Below are 13524 nucleotides of genomic sequence, written 5' to 3'. Positions count from 1 at the left end.
ATCCATTGCTGTGTTCAGTAAAAAAGCATAATGTTCTAATACGGTACTGAGCTGTTTGTTGGACCGAGGGCAGGCACTAGCCCCTCAATGCCCCCTTTTGTCTCTTCTGATGTCCATGGAATCCTCCTTTCCATGGTGATAGATAGAACAAGACGTCTGAATCCTTCACTCAACTGAGCCACAATTTTGTTCCATGCAATGGAGCCAGGCGAGTGCAGGATTCAGACCCTGGCCCTGTAAACCACCTAAGGAAAGGAGGAGCTTCATTGACATGAAGAGGAATAAAGGGTACACTGAGGGGCTGGGGTCTGCTTGCATGTTGGAACAAACTGCAATTCATTATAATTATCATAAAGGTACTGCTATTAAGGGGTTGTCTCACTTCAGCAAATGACATTTGTCATGTAGACAAAGTTACCACAAGGCACTTACTAATGTAATGTGATTGTCCATATTGCCTCCTTTGCTGGCTGGATTCATTTTTCCATTATACACTGCTCATATCCAGAGTTTATGAAGGCTTGGAACTTAAACTGCAAGGAGAGGGCAGGGAGAGTTTATCGATGTTCTAGTGTACCCACATTCATAGTTAATCCGTTCTGTAGGTACTGTGCCATCAGTATTACAGGCAGGTGTAATTAATCGCTGTCCACATCACTGTGCAGGGCACCAAGATTTATAGATAATCCCTTCTGTTAGCTGTGGAATTACTGTGCGTCAGTATAACAAGTCAATGATAGCGTCAGGTCTTATTTATCACCATGGACTTAACCGTGTAGTGCCCCAAGATTCAAAGTAGTGTCCCCATAAATGAGCAGCGACAGTGGCAGCAGCAGCATTTGTGGCCCCATGACAGAGCGGTACCGGTGGTAGCAGCAACAGCGGCAGTAATGGTCCCATGACAGAGTGGGGACGGTGGCAGCAGCAGTAGTGGCAGCAACCGTGACAAAGGTGGCCCCGTGACAGAGTGGGGGGGGGCAGATAATTTTATCGATAGATGAATAATTTTATCACTTGAAGAATAAATTTTATTGCTATAAGAATGGTTTTATCGCTAGAAGATATTTTTTTCACTATTCTGGAGGACCACTCTGAACTGTGCCTACAAGGCAGACTGAGGTCACAGAGGAGGATGAGGAGGCAGAAGAGGACATTGGCCCAGAAATACCATGATTACAATGCAGAGACATTGTTGCCTTAACCTGGTCAAGTTGCTGGTGTGCCTGGACCCGAACCACATTTACCACCACATTTAGCATTATATCGCTTTTTCACCCCAATTTGAGATTCCTAGTGGAATTAACTTATCTGGAAACCGAAATAACTAAAAATAGACTGCTTTTTCACCCCAATTAGAGAATGAAGGCTTTAGGCCTCTTTCACACGGGCGTTGCGGGTGAGGGCCGGATAAGATGCAGTTGCGTCACGGGAAAATACACGATTTTTCCGCTCGAGTGCAAAGCGTTTTAATGCGTTTCGCATGCGCGTGAGAAAAATCGGCATGTTTGGTACCCGGACTTCTTCACAGAAGTTCGGGTTTGGGTTAGGTGTTGTGTAGATTTTATTATTTTCCCTTATAACATGGTTATAAGGGAAAATAATAGCATTCTTAATACAGAATGCACAGTACAATAGGGCTGGAGGGGTTAAAAAAAAATTTTAATCAAAATTTAACTCACCTTAATCCACTTGTTCGCGCAGCCGACATCTCTTCTGTCTTCTTCAGAAACAGAAGCCGGGCTGCGCAAACAAGTGGATTAAGGCTACTTTCACACTTGCGTTGTTCTTTTCCGGCATAGAGTTCCGTCACAGGGGCTCTATACCGGAAAAGAACTGATCAGGTATGTCCCCATGCATTCTGAATGGAGAGAAATCCGTTCAGTTTGCATCAGGATGTCTTCAGTTCAGTCGTTTTGACTGATCAGGCAAAACAGAAAACCGTAGCATGCTACGGTTTTATCTCCGGCTAAGGCTACTTTCACACTTGCGTTGTTCTTTTCCGGCATAGAGTTCCGTCACAGGGGCTCTATACCGGAAAAGAACTGATCAGGTATGTCCCCATGCATTCTGAATGGAGAGTAATCCGTTCAGTTTGCATCAGTATGTCTTCAGTTCAGTCGTTTTGACTGATCAGGCAAAAGAGAAAACCGTAGCATGCTACGGTTTTATCTCCGGCTAAAAAAACTGAAGACTTGCCTGAATGCCGGATCAGGCATTTTTTCCCATAGGAATGTATTAGTGCCGGATCCGGCATTCAGAATACCGGAATGCCGGATCCGTCCTTCCGGTATGCGCATGCGCAGACTGAAAAAAAGGTGAAAAAATAAATGCCGGATCCGTTTTTGCCGGATGACACCGGAAAGACGGATCCGGCATTTCAATGCATTTTTTCGACTGATCAGGCATTTTTAAGACTGATCAGGATCCTGATCAGTCTTACTAATGCCATCAGTTAGCATACATTTTGCCTGATCCGGCAGGCAGTTCCGGCGACGGAACTGCTTGCCGGATCTCTCTGCCGCAAGTGTGAAAGTAGCCTAAGATGAGTTAAATTATTTTGAATTTTTTTTTAAACCCCTCCATCCCTATTGTACTATGCATTCTGTATTGAGAATGCTATTATTTTCCCTTATAACATGAAAATAATAATAATCGGGTCCGCATCCCGATTCTGTCTTAGCAACCATGCGTGAAAATTGCAACGCACCCGCACCCGCACTTTTCACGCAGCCCTATTCACTTCTATGGGGCCTGCGTTGCGTCAAAAACGCACAATACAGAGCATGCTGCAATTTTCACGCTACGCACAAGCGATGCGTGAAAATCACCGCTCATGTGCACAGCCCCATAGAAATGAATGGGTCCGGATTCAGTGCGGGTGCAATGCGTTCACCTCACGCATTGCACCCGCGCGGAAATATCGCCCGTGTGAAAGAGGCCTTATAGAATGACTTACCTATCAAACAATGTGGACACCCCGCTAGCAGTAGTATTAGACTGCTTTTTACCCCAATTTGAGATTCAAGGCCTAAGGGAATAACTTATCTATAAAACAAGGTAAAAACCCAAATAAGCACTTTTAGGCCTCATGCACACGACCGTTGTGTGCATCCGCGTCCGTTCCGTCATTTTTAACAGTTTAGCGGAGGTCCCATTCATTTCTATGGAGCTGTGAAAAAAAAACTGATAGTCCTCCGTTTTTTCTCCGCGTCCGTGATCCGTGATTCCAGTCCGTCAAAAAAATATAATATGTCCTATTCTTGTCAGTGGAAAACGGATGACGGACCCATTCAAGTCAATGGGTCCGTCAAAAAAAACGGATGCACAATTGGTATGTCATCCGTGTCCGCGTCCGCTTTTTTCTACAAAACCTTGGTGCAATAAAATTACACTTTTCATTAACCTTCCTTTTTTTTCCCCTGTCAGACAAAAAAAAAGCAAGACACAAGGAAACACAACTGAAGCAAAATCGGACACGGACCACTGAAGCCAAATCACTGACAGTGAAAAAACACTGTCGTGTGCATGAGGCCTTAATCCCAATTAGAGAATCAAGGCGTTATAGAATGACTTATATATAAAACAATGTGGGCACCCCAATAGCAGCAGTCTTAGGCTACATGTACACGAACATATGTGTTTTGCGGATCCATTGTAACAATGCCTAAAACGGACAAGAATAGGAGATGTTCTATTTTTTTTTTGCGATGCTATGGAACGGACATACTGATGCGGACAGCACATAGTATGCTGTCCACATTTTTTGCAGACCCATTGAAATGAATGGGTCTGCATCCTATCCGCAAAAAAAATGGAACGGACACGGAAACAAAATACGTTCATGTGCATGAGGCCTTAGACTGCTTTTTCACCCCAATTAGAAAATCGTTGCGTTATAGAATTACTTATCTATAAAACAACGTGGACACCCAAATAACTGTAAAAATGTACCAATTTTTTTTACCCCAATTAGAAAATCAAGGCGTTATAGAACTTCTTATCCATAAAGCAATTTGGAAATCAAAATAACTGTAACAATAGACAGCAAAAACAAACTCCACAGCACTTCCAAATATAGTAAATTACTTATTTATAAAACAATGTGGACAGCCCAATAGCAGTAGTATTAGGCCGCTTTTTACCCCAATAAGAGAATCAAGGCATTTTAGAATGACTTATCTATAAAACAATGTGGACAACCCAATAGCAGCAGTCTTAGACTGCTTTTTCATCCCAATTAGTGAATCTGGGTGTAATAGAATTGATTATCTATTCTACAGGTAGCACTTGCCACATCTCTTCCTATGCTCAGCTCAGTGAAATGGCACACGGGATGAGGCTTTTAAAGGGCTGTGACATCACAGGAGCTGGATAGCTGCTGAGTGGTTGTCTGCATGGCGTTATGGGTGATCTCACTTTCCTGGGCTTCTTAATTTCACCTTGTAACACGTGTAGCCGCCATTTTAGGAGAAAATCGATTCATTATCACGAAGAGCGAGGAAATTCAGATTAGGTGAGAATCCAATTTTTCCTACATTTCAGATCAAATTCCAGTTTGGATGCTTCGATTTACTCAACACTACATGTAATCCAGCAGCGGTTGCTGTGCTTGCACACTATTGGAAAAAGTGCTGGTCTCTCCAGTGGCCGGGAGCATGAATAGGCACGAATGTGCGGCATCTCCCATCCCAGCCACCTCATATCTTCTCTGCAGCGGTGGCTGCAACCTCTGGACACAAGCAGCGTACAGTATAATGTGATGAAAAGTAAATCAAGGCAGCAATGGAGACAAAATGGATAATTGAGCGAAGCATCCGAAGTGGAATTTGGTAAAAAAAAAATAGGAAAATGTCAATTCTAAACTAATCCGAATTTCCTTGTGCTTTGTGGTAGTGAATCAGTTTTCCTAAAATGTCGGCTGCATGTGTTAGAAAGTGAAAGTAAATGTAGAGGAGACAAGCCCAGGAAACGCAAGATCACCCATAATGCCAAGCAGGTAGTCATCCCCCTGTGAGGTCACAGATAGGCAGAGCTCTATAAAACCCTGATCCTGCATGGTCTCCGCCATTTTCTGTGAGCTGAGCATAGGGAGAGATGTGACAAGATGCTCATGCACTAGGGACAGTGTTGCTAAAAACTGTGAACAGATAGTGTAGAACAATATTGAAGAGAGAGTGCAGGGAGACTGCAGGGGAAGCACAGGAGACTACTGAACTACAGACTCTGCTACAATTTATTGCAGTGTACATAACTGTGCAGTGCACCAATATCCATTCTGTTAGGTTACATTCACATATGCATTTTCCTGCATTTTCCGATATGGATCCGGCGCCCATTGACTTACAATGGTTTTAGTGCTGGATTCGGTTTCTTCATTTTCGATATATGATACAACCGGATCCGTTCTGAAGAGATTCAGCCGTTTGTATTGGATGCTTTTTGCTGTGATTTTGAGATCCCCTGCCGGATCTGAAAACTGGACGGCATAAACACATATGTGAAAGTAGCCTTAGCTGTAGAGTTACAGCACTGCGCATCATTAGGCAGATTGACCTGAGTATACCTGATTTATAACGATCCATGCCAAATTAATTTGTAACAAATCTAATTTCTTGTCGAACTTCGGTGAAGCTGCCACATTAGTCAGTGGCTTGTACTAACTTTCTCTACATGATAAATGTCATTTGCTGAAGTGACACAAACCCTTTACTAGTCTCTTTAAGCCCTACCAGTCAATAACATTGGTTTGATAGGCAAGTTCCTGCTGATAGACTCCCTTTAATGGTGGAACTGAAAATCAGTCATGGAAACTCTGGCCTGAATAAGGGCTCATGTACACGACGGCATGCCCTCCGAGACTTGCGGTCCGTGAGCGGGCCATATGTCCCGGAGCGGCATACATCGTGCACACGGGAAGCACAGCATCATAGGTTACTATGATACCGTGTGCATCGGGCCACCCGCGGTACTACTGTCCTGCACTCATATGATCATATGGATATGCTGGAAATAAACTGGAGGCTTTTCTCTTAAACTGTGTTTTATTTTATCATCTTTAGGATCTGATGAATGAATTTGGGATTGACAGTGTACCAGTAACTTTCATATTCAAAAATGGTGTATTGGTATGTGAATTTATAAACTAGCACATTAACATTATATCTGAAAAATATGGAACATTTCATATTTTATTTAATTGGTAGCTGGTATGTTAACTAGATAATTCTTGGTCAGTTTGAGTTCAACAGAGGAATTTATTCCGGGTGCTCATTCTTCAGCCATTCGAAAATAGTACATTTCAGTTCTCTATGGTCCTGGCATTTTCTGAGACTTGATGAGCTGAAAGGATATATTATCAATCATGATGTACAGTAGATTTCCTATAAACTATTTTTATTTTTTTTATCAAATCTGCACATTTGGTGCATATATTTTGCCCATGGCTGTTATCTGTATTTTTCAGATCTGTGATTTCCGGACAAAAACGGATATGGTCGTGTGCATATGGTCGAGGCCTAAGTCTCATTTATGATGTGTGAATTTTTAAAAAGCTCCATCGTATATGCGTACATTACATTGGACTTGCTGCAAATATATTATTACTGTGTGCAATTTGATAAATTTGGCTCTACCTTACAAAGCAAAACAGACTTAAAACTGACACCAAAACTACCACAAGTGATACATTTCCCCTATATGTATCAATGTCCCCTTTAGTAAAAGATAGGTGTTGATACTTACAGAAGACCTGATCTGTTTTAGTAAATAATTGCAATTCTTTGTTATTCCTTCTACAGTGGGATGCGAAAGTTTGGGCAACCTTGTTAATCGTCATGAAATCGTTGGTTATTACGATAAAAAATGTCAGTTAAATATATCATATAGGAGACACACACAGTGATATTTGAGAAGTGAAATGAAGTTTATTGGATTTACAGAAAGTGTGCTATAATTGTTTAAACCAAATTAGGCAGGTGCATAAATTTGGGCACTGTTGTCATTTTATTGATTCCAAAACCTTTAGAACTAATTATTGGAACTCAAAATGGCTTGGTAAGCTCAGTGACCCCTAACCTACATACACAGGTGAATCCAATTATGAGAAAGAGTATTTAAGGGGGTCACTTGTAAGTTTCCCTCCTCTTTTAATTTTCTCTGAAGAGTAGCAACATGGGGGTCTCAAAACAACTCTTAAATGACCTGAAGACAAAGATTGTTCACCATCATGGTTTAGGGGAAGGATACAGAAAGCTGTCTCAGAGATTTCAGCTGTCTGTTTCCACAGTTAGGAACATATTGAGGAAATAGAAGACCACAGGCTCAGTTCAAGTTAAGGCTCGAAGTGGCAGACCAAGAAAAATCTCGGATAGACAGAAGCGACGAATGGTGAGAACAGTCAGAGTCAACCCACAGACCAGCACCAAAGACCTACAACATCATCTTGCTGTAGATGGAGTCACTGTGCATCGTTCAACCATTCGGCGCACTTTACACAAGGAGATGCTGTATGCGAGAGTGATGCAGAGGAAGCCTTTTCTCCGCCCACAGCACAAAAAGTGCCGCTTGAGGTGGGCTAAAGCACATTTGGACAAGCCAGCTTCATTTTGGAATAAGGTGCTGTGGACTGATGAAACTAAAATTGAGTTATTTGGCCATAACAAGGAGCGTTATGCATGGAGGAAAAAGAACACAGCATTCCAAGAAAAACACCTGCTACCTACAGTAAAATATGGTGGTGGTTCCATCATGCTGTGGGGCTGTGTGGCCGGTGCAGGGACTGGGAATCTTGTCAAAGTTGAGGGACGCATGGATTCCACTCAGTATCAGCAGATTCTGGAGACCAATGTCCAGGAATCAGTGACAAAGCTGAAGCTGCGCCGGGGCTGGATCTTTCAACAAGACAACGACCCTAAACACTGCTCAAAATCCACTAAGGCATTTATGCAGAGGAACAAGTACAACGTCCTGGAATGGCCATCTCAGTCCCCAGACCTGAATATAATTGAAAATCTGTGGTGTGACATAAAGAGAGCTGTCCATGCTCGGAAGCCATCAAACCTGAATGAATTAAAGATGTTTTGTAAAGAGGAATGGTCCAAAATACCTTCAACCAGAATCCAGACTCTCATTGGAACCTACAGGAAGCGTTTAGAGGCTGTAATTTCTGCAAAAGGAGGATCTACTAATTATTGATTTCTTTTTGTGGTGCCCAAATTTATGCACCTGCCTAATTTTGTTTAAACAATTATAACACACTTTCTGTAAATCCAATAAACTTCATTTCACTTCTCAAATATCACTGTGTGTGTCTCCTATATGATATATTTAACTGACATTTTTTATCGTAACAACCAACGATTTATACAGGAAAATCATGACGATTAACAAGGTTGCCCAAACTTTCGCATCCCACTGTAGATGCTTATGAATAAACTGACAGCTGGGTATTACCATTTATTTAGTGGTGTGTCCCTTCACACTCTGACACTGTCCAATCAGTGGTGACTGTGCAGGGATCCAATTTTTTGACAAGTGGAATAATAACACCCATTTTTCAACCTATTCAAAAAGTTTCAGGAAGAATAAGAGAGGAATGGCATAGCAAAGATCTTAAAAATAAGATGCTCCAGAACTGTTATCTCATGTGGAATAAATCAATCTATATGAAAAGAGACAGGTCAGGAAAGATTATCTTTGAAAGGGGTTTCCAATTGTAATGATATTTAAGCATATTTAAGTCTTCTTTCTGCAACAGACGATTCATACTTACCTGCTCCACGCCGCTACTACTGTCCTCCACACTGCCTCAGCTGCATGGAGCAGGTAAGTATGAATCTTCTGTCTTAGCAGGCTGGGCATTTCCTTAAAATCATTATAACCAGAGAACCTGTTTAAATAAGTTACTTAAGTTAGAACAATGGTGAAGTTCCCAGGATACATCATATTAGTCACATCTCAGATACCCATAATAGAGTGCCATAGTTCTTTAGTCACTGAGCAGTAATTGTCTCAACAGAATGCCTATACAGTTGCATAAACCAGATAGAATTGATCACAGGCCAAAAGCAATATAGTAGTGCCCCTAGGACATGAATGCACTGATATCTAGTAGTACCCCTAGGACAGTGATGGCAAACTGCAACCCAAAACCCACTTATTTATCACAAAGTGCCAACAAGGCAATTTAACCTGAATAATGAAAAATATTGGCCAAGTTAAGCTGTGGGGGTGCAACTTAACACAGGCCACAGTAAAAGGAATGCCCCCGTTGGCACCACTTAGTATTAAAAATGTCACATTAGTGGCCCCCACTATTAACCGTCCCCCAGTATTGACCAACAGTATTAATAGGGCCTCCTAGTATTAATAATAACCTATTAGTGGCTCCAGTATTAATAAGGCTCCCATTAGTGGCTCACAGTATTAATATTGCCCAATTAGTGGCTCACAGTATTAATATTGCCCAATTAGTGGCCCCCAGTTTTATTAATGTCGCCATTAGTGGCCTCCAGTATTAATAATGTCCCATTAGTGGCCCCCAGTATTAATAATGTCCCCATTAGTGGCCCCCCAGTATTAATAATGCCCAATTAGTGGCCCCCAGTTTTAATAAGGCCCTCATTAGTGGCCCCCAGTATTAACTGTCCCCCAGTATTGACCACCAGTTTTAATAAGGCCTCCTAGTATTAATAATACCCTATTAGTGGCTCCAGTATTAATAAGGCTCCCATTAGTGGCTCACATTATTAATAATGCCCAATTAGTGGCCCCCAGTTTTAATAATGTCCCCATTAGTGGCCTCCAGTATTAATAATGTCCCATTAGTGGCCCCCAGTATTAATAATGCCCCCATTAGTGGCCCCCCAGTATTAATAATGCCCCCATTAGTGGCCCCCCAGTATTAATAATGCCCTCATTAATGTTCCCCAGTAAAATGAATACCCTCATTAATATTTTTCCTCCATTAGTGGCCTCCAGTATTAATAATGCCCCCATTAGTGGCCCCAGTAATAATAGGACCCTCATTAGTGGACCCCAGTATTAATAATACCCAATTAGTGGCCCCCAGTATTATTAAGGTCCCCATTAATGACCACCAGTAAAATGAATACCCTCAGTAATATTTTTCCTCCATTAGTGGCCCCAGTAATAATAGGACCCCCATTAGTGGACCCCAGTATTAATAATACTCAATTAGTGGCCCCCAGTATTATTAAGGTCCCCATTAATGACCCGCAGTAAAATGAATACCCTCAGTAATATTTTTCCTCCATTAGTGGCTCCCAGTATTAATAATGCCCCCATTAGAGGCCACAGTAGTATTAATGCCCTCTTCCCTACTCCTCTGGTGCAAAAAAATAAATAAATAAAACTCACCTCACTTATCCATTTGATCATGCTGTGGTGAACACTCACTGCTCACTTGATACGCAGGACAAGACCTACGCTACAGTGTGATGGTGTTTTGCAGGTCCTGCTCTTTTCAGTCATCACGCTGGAGCGCAGGTTCTGCCCGCGGTGCTCCCCGCGGTGCGATCAAATGGATGAGGTGAGTTTTTTTTATTTCTTTTTTTAACACAAGCAGAAGAGGGGGACAAAGGCTGTACTAGTGAGCACTTCACAATGGAAGGGCTCGTTACTAATAGTGCACAGGTGGCAACCTTACGCACAGCCCACACAGAGCCACGTGCCCACAGAGAGGGCTCTCAGTGCCCCCCTCTGGTTTACCACCTCTGCCCTAGGACATGAACGCACATTGTGGCTATTTTCCACTCGAGAGATGTCCTCAAATACTTTGCATTTAAAATGCACGCACTGTACTTTATAGTTGTTGCAGATTTTTTAGGGCAGATTTTGCAGAGAAAATCAGCAGCTTATCTGCACCTTATATTAGTGTGTATACCAATATGCTAGCCGTGCATAAATGTCAGTTTAACGGTTATTGTTTCGTTGTGTTACATAAAACTATACTGCTGTAAAGTGAAACCCACAATCTATTTCTAATGAATGTTATTAATAAATTCAAATTTTTGTATTACAGAGATGTAAAGTAATTGGGGCCAACATGGAGCTATTGCTAAACAATCTGATGGAAATGAACTGATCTTTCATCAGCTGCCATTCAGTTTAAATGGTCTAAAAGGGTTGTCCCATGAAAAATATTTTACATTTTCAAGCCTGAATTTGAATAAGTTTGTAATGGCATGTAATAAAAATCGAGTATTCAGTATATTGGGCAGACTAGATGGGCCAAATGGTTCTTATCTGCCGACACATTCTATGCTTCTATGTTTCTATGAGTATAGCAATTGAGATATTCAATAAAGTGTATCTGTATAGCACCATCTACAGTTTGTTCTTTTCCTTATTTCTCTGTACATTTCGGTAACATCTCTGTGGTGAATGCACATGATCAGATCCATCCTTTAAATCCCAGCAGCCTTCTGCTGCTAGGGAGCTACAGCAGAAAGGACACAACCCCTGAGCTGTGATAGGGAGAGAACTGCAGCAAAAAGGGCATGTCCCTGAGCTGTGATAAGGAAAGAGGTGCAGCAGAATGGACACCCCCCTGAAATGTGGTCGCTGTGAGAGCTGCAGCAGAAAGGTCATGCCCCTGAGCAGTCAGCTTGAAATAAATCTAGCAGAACAATGATGGAAACTCTGGATCCATATGTGGTACAGCACAGGTTTTAGCTTTGTTGGCAAGAGATTGCCATCCACTATATGCAGCCTGAACTTTATTTTTTTACATTAATCATGAGATAACCCCTTTTACCATGTGCTAAGTTACCTGGCTTTGATATGTTTACATTGGCCATAAAAGGCAGTGTACAATTAAAAAAATGTCCATAAATTTACATTTTATGTCCAATTAAAAATGACATGACCTAATTGTCCACAGGAAAAAAAACTGTGAATTGATAGGAGAGCTCATAATAACACATATGAAAGAACATATTACCAGTGTATAAACAGGTTGTCCACCTTGGATTATCCTGAACGATAAATGAATAGAATAACGAGGGCATAACACTTGATTAGACTGTATTCACACAGTTATATTTTTTGTCACATGTGCTATTCCAATTTTTTGGCTTCATTCTCATGGGAAACAATTACGCTTTAGGCGGTATGAGTACAGCCTACATCCATATAGCATACAGATGATTTTTCTTATCATATATGCAATGGCTGAATACCTTCCAAAGGGCAGAGAGGAGCAGGCAACGCAACTGCATCTGCTTTTCCATGCTGTCATGGTGTTTACCTGCAGCTACCACTAGGAGGAGTTCACCACCTATATACTGTATGTTTACAGCTCCCATTGAATTCAGTCTTTACTGTTCAAATCAGTGTTCACTAAGCACTGGTAACTTTAAGAAATACAAATCTGAGGGGTCAGCTGTAGCCTTTATAAAGTATAAAGAACTAAATAAATTACGTAAGGGGATAAACCTTCTATCCTCCAGACGCAGAGAATGTTCCCTTGTCACTAGATGATGGGAGAGATCTCTGTAGTGACCCCTGATATATTTATAGATAGTAATTAGATCTCCCTTCATCTTTTTTCTAAAGTGAAAAACCCTAATTTTGATCATCTTTCAGAATACTGTAGTCCACCCATTCCAGTTATTACTTTAGTTGCCCTCCTCTGGACCTTCTCCAGCTCTGCTATGTCTGCCTTGTTCACAGGAGCCCAGAGACAGTTGACAGTTCTCCATGTGTGATCTGACTAGTGATTAGTTACCTTTACTTTCATTGAGAAGGCTTGTCATTACAAAGCCCTATGAATACATATATATAGACACTCATGTTTGCAAACCCCAAACATTGGTTTGGGATTATAGATAAAAAAAAATCCATTTGTGTTTTCACATTCAATCCAGGAGCATCTGTTTTTTGACTCTGTGTTGTGCCATTCTTCCATTATTTTTGCTAGAAGTTTATGGATAAAGGCGTTATTAACACAGATGTGTCAGGAGAAGTCACAGGTCCCCTTTAATATCTCCCACAGGCTTTGCTATTTGGAGCAGTAGCAGAGGTGGCAGACCGTCAGGGCTGGCATAGATGATCAGTCATAAGAATCAAGCGAACTGAGAAACATCCATGGCTTTTGGAAAACCTAGTTGCAGGTTCACGGCTGTCATGAGGCAAACAGATTGTTATCAACCCTTTCTCGAAATGTGATATAATAGTACGTCACATGTCGGGTCTTCAAAGATGCCGGCTCCGGAGCAGAGTGGTCACCATAGAAATCGGGTGCCTACTGTTTCACACAGCAGACACTTGGGCCAAATGTCCACAACTGGCAGTAATGCTGATCGTGGATTTTTAACACCTTACATGCCATAGTCAAATATGACCATGGCATCTGGAGACACAAAACCTGGAAGTGCGCTTCTGGGTGTGTTCCAGCTCCCCCCAGTAAGGATCAGTGGAGTTGTAGTGTGTGTGCGGCAGCCTCTGTATTCCCCAATGATACATGGCTGCCACCAGTTAGTTCCTACTAATACAGTGTATTTC

General features: G+C 41.7%; 1 protein-coding gene across 1 annotated transcript in view; it reads left to right on the top strand.

The window, feature by feature from the left end:
- The window catches only part of LOC120991553 (thioredoxin-like), a 37113-nt gene extending 25790 nt beyond the window's left edge, over positions 1 to 11323 (top strand). The window contains exons 4-6 of the mRNA XM_040420341.1: positions 6060 to 6125; positions 11042 to 11224; positions 11305 to 11323. Of these exons, the coding sequence (XP_040276275.1) occupies positions 6060 to 6125; positions 11042 to 11104 (129 nt within the window). The 3' untranslated portion in view covers positions 11105 to 11224; positions 11305 to 11323. The remainder of the gene's footprint in view (positions 1 to 6059; positions 6126 to 11041; positions 11225 to 11304) is intronic.
- The last annotated feature ends 2201 nt before the right edge of the window (positions 11324 to 13524 follow it).

Source organism: Bufo bufo, chromosome 2 (assembly GCF_905171765.1).
Source record: "Bufo bufo chromosome 2, aBufBuf1.1, whole genome shotgun sequence".
Lineage (NCBI taxonomy): Eukaryota > Metazoa > Chordata > Amphibia > Anura > Bufonidae > Bufo > Bufo bufo.
The sequence above is the reverse complement of the archived record's forward strand: the minus strand, read 5'-3'. Positions and strand labels throughout refer to the sequence as shown.